The 3174-nt window shown below is 43.8% G+C and overlaps 1 protein-coding gene across 3 annotated transcripts in view; it reads left to right on the top strand.

The window, feature by feature from the left end:
* MTM1 (myotubularin 1) overlaps positions 1-3174 on the top strand; it is a 103163-nt gene that overhangs the window by 47297 nt on the left and 52692 nt on the right. For all 3 annotated transcript variants that reach the window (XM_008059790.2, XM_008059793.2, XM_008059792.2), the window contains one exon: positions 361-462. In XM_008059790.2, the coding sequence (XP_008057981.1) occupies positions 361-462 (102 nt within the window). The remainder of the gene's footprint in view (positions 1-360; positions 463-3174) is intronic.

Here is a 3174-nt window from a genome sequence, read left to right as displayed (position 1 = left end):
GACCTGCTGGGCTCCAGCGATCCTTCCACCTCAGCCTTCCAAGTAGCTGGAATTACAGGCACATGCTACCACACCCAGCTAGATTTTTTTCTTTTTATAAAATGAATTTAGCTCTGTCTTTAGTGCTCGCTGCTCCCTCTTGTTTTTATATTCATGGCTGTGGCGGGACTATTTTCAGGTGTGCTTAAACCAGATATTTCAAATGATTATATAAAACAAAGCAATTCTCTTAGTAGAATTTCTAGATTAATTGTCCTCTTAGGTAAGTGAATCTTCTCCCTTAATTGAACAGACCGATTTCTTGCTAATTAACATGACTATTGGAAGACTGAACTGTCACATTTTCTCCTTTGCCCCCAGGACATGAGAAACCTGAGGTTCGCACTGAAACAAGAAGGCCACAGCAGAAGAGATATGTTTGAGATCCTCACAAGATATGCCTTTCCTCTGGCCCACAGTCTGGTAAATTCCAGAGCTTTCCTCAGCATCTGAATGTTTTGATGTATCCCCCTCTGTGAAAACTGCCAGTGGGCTGGGATTCCCTTTCTTTTACTCTCTGTGTTGTGCTTCTCAGTTTGACATGTATGCGGGGGTGTTTATTAAATAGGATTTAATCATTTCCAGGGAGGATACGTCTGTCTCCTGCCAGTCAGTGCGGGAACAGATCGCTCCAGGTCCCTGAAACACGGTGCCCGGAAGGCAGGTGGGAGCCCCACAGCCTGGAAGCTTCACCCAGGGCAACGTGTGCTCTTCCACCCCCGCATGCCCACTGCCTAGGCCAGCCCTCTCCAAAATGTAGGAAGTAGTGAGGCCATCTAGGGTAGCTTACTGCAAGGTCACATCCCAGAGTTCACTGCTCTCAAATTTGGAACTAATGAGCAGCACATATCAGACTTTTGTGGCTCCAATTATAAATGGGAACAAACCCTTTGAGCCTAAGTACCATTTGAGCAAAGACAGATGTGTTGTGTAGGTGAACAGGGCCAGGTTTCTTTTTGAAAAAAAATAGCATTTCAGATGTTATTTGATAGCATTTAGTATATATTTGGCATTACCGATTTATTATGCATTTAATTAGTTTAATTTGTGGCTTAGCCCATAATGTCATTCAGTATCATGTGTACCTCAAACTTTTCCTTCCTCCTCACCAAACTTATAGAGTAACCTTCCTCTTACTGTGTGACTGAAAGAAGCCTTTCCGTGAGTCTTGCTCTTAAAACAGTCTTTACAGCCTGCCTTGATCTTGCCTCTTTTTTTCTTTCATGCCTTTCTCAAATCTTCTTCCCTCTCCTCCTCTTCTGGTTGGCTCTAAACAAACTTGGAGGTGAATGCCTGCTAAGGGGATAGCAGGAAAATCATTCTTTAAAAATGATGCTGTATAAAGGCCTTTATTTTAAGCATAGGATAATTATACTGCAGGCTCAACTGGAGGTGATAAAAGGGCTCTTTAAGTGAAAGAGTCGTGTTGTTCACAGATGAAAATGGAATGCTGGGACACAAATGCACTGCTACAGTATCACTGAATCTATTTTCAGCCTTTTCTAAGTTTCTCATTAAATACATGATTTTAACATATTTCTATATCAAATGTTCTTAGCTCTATTAGGATAAATAGTTTTATGAGAACGTATCTTCCAAATTGTGAAAGTGAGACCATGCTACCAATTCATGAAAACTGAGTTAGGAAATGAGTTCTGTCTTGGTTTACGTGTAGCTGGTCCTAAATTGTCAGACCTTTGCAGAATGGCAGGTTTGAAGGATCTGAAGCCCGAGTCCGTCTGCTGCAAGATCTTGCTTTCTCAGCCATCCCCTTTCTCTGGCATCTTCAGTCTCTTCTAGGGTTTACTCCCCACAAAAAAGTAAGTGTTGGACCAGCTTTCCCATTTAAACTACTGTCCCATCTCTCACTTCATTGCGAAACTTCTGGAAAGAATAATCTAGCCTATCCTCATCTCCAGTTCATTCGTTCCATCCACCCATTCCAGCATGGATGTCATGGCCTCTCACTGGCCCAACCTGGTGACTCGTCTCCATCTTCATTCTGTTTGGGCTCTCCCCAACACTTAACGGTTTTGACCACCCTCTTGAAAGTCTTGGTTTCTGTGTTCCTTTGCTGTCTTGGCTGTTCCTTCTCAGACTCCGTTGCCTGTGTTCCTCCCGGAAATGTGAACATCTTGTCAGTGTTCCACTTTCAGCCTCCTTCTCTTCTCACATTACTCACTTTGCCTTCATGATTTCATTCAGTCCCATGACTTAAGTTGTCACTGCTGTGGAGATGACTTCTAAATCTAGCCATGATATTGTCCTAGAGTGAGTCTAACCCTCAAATACTTTCCTCTGGAAGTTCCCAAGAATCACAAGCTCGTTGTTGCCCTAACCTCTTTGCAGGTCACAAAACCTACTCTTCGCCCCGTGTGTCCTGCAAGTGTGAGGACCTTCAGTTATTCAGGTTCAGTAACCTGAAGTCAACTTTTTAACTCTTCCCCTGCTTTGCCTCCTGTAGGCACATCAGTTCTGAATCCTGAAGGTTCTATTCACTAGTGAGTGACTCAGCTGTTTATTCCCATTTCGACTTGTGCTGCCTGCTTTCAGCCATGCTTCCAAACTGGCTTCCCTTCTCGCTGTTTCCTCCACTTCCGGCTCATCCAACGCAGTGCTGCCAGTTGTTTGTTTTGTTTGTAACTTAAAGCATGATCACACCACTGTATCAGCCCCGTCTGTCACAAAACAAACCCCCAGTGACCCTGCATGGTTTCTCCCCTGCACTGCAACCACACAGGACTGCCCTCTGGTCCTCTGGCACGCGCAGGACTTCTTTTGTTTGGATTTGGCTGTCCCCTCTACCTGCAGTCCTCTCCTCCCTTCCACACCCATTCTCCACACATTCAGCCTTCAACATCTTAATCAATCCTTGGGGTTTTTTTCCAGGCCATGTGTGTGTCCTGGTGAGATTTCATCTTATCTCTATGTTGTTAGACTGCGGGTCCCCTTATGAGAGCACTTATCTCAGCCTGCATTGTAGAATAATTATGTTGGAATTACCTGTTCCCCCCGCCCAATATATTATGAGCTTATCAAGGCAAGGATCAACCTTTATTTCTCTTTCTAGTCTCAGCACAGTGACTTCAGCATGGGAGTTTTATAATGACGGCTTTTTTTTTTTTTTTTTGAGTT

Source organism: Carlito syrichta, unplaced genomic scaffold (assembly GCF_000164805.1).
Source record: "Carlito syrichta isolate Samal-C Ts95f unplaced genomic scaffold, Tarsius_syrichta-2.0.1 Scaffold304364, whole genome shotgun sequence".
Taxonomy (NCBI): domain Eukaryota; kingdom Metazoa; phylum Chordata; class Mammalia; order Primates; family Tarsiidae; genus Carlito; species Carlito syrichta.
The sequence above is the reverse complement of the archived record's forward strand: the minus strand, read 5'-3'. Positions and strand labels throughout refer to the sequence as shown.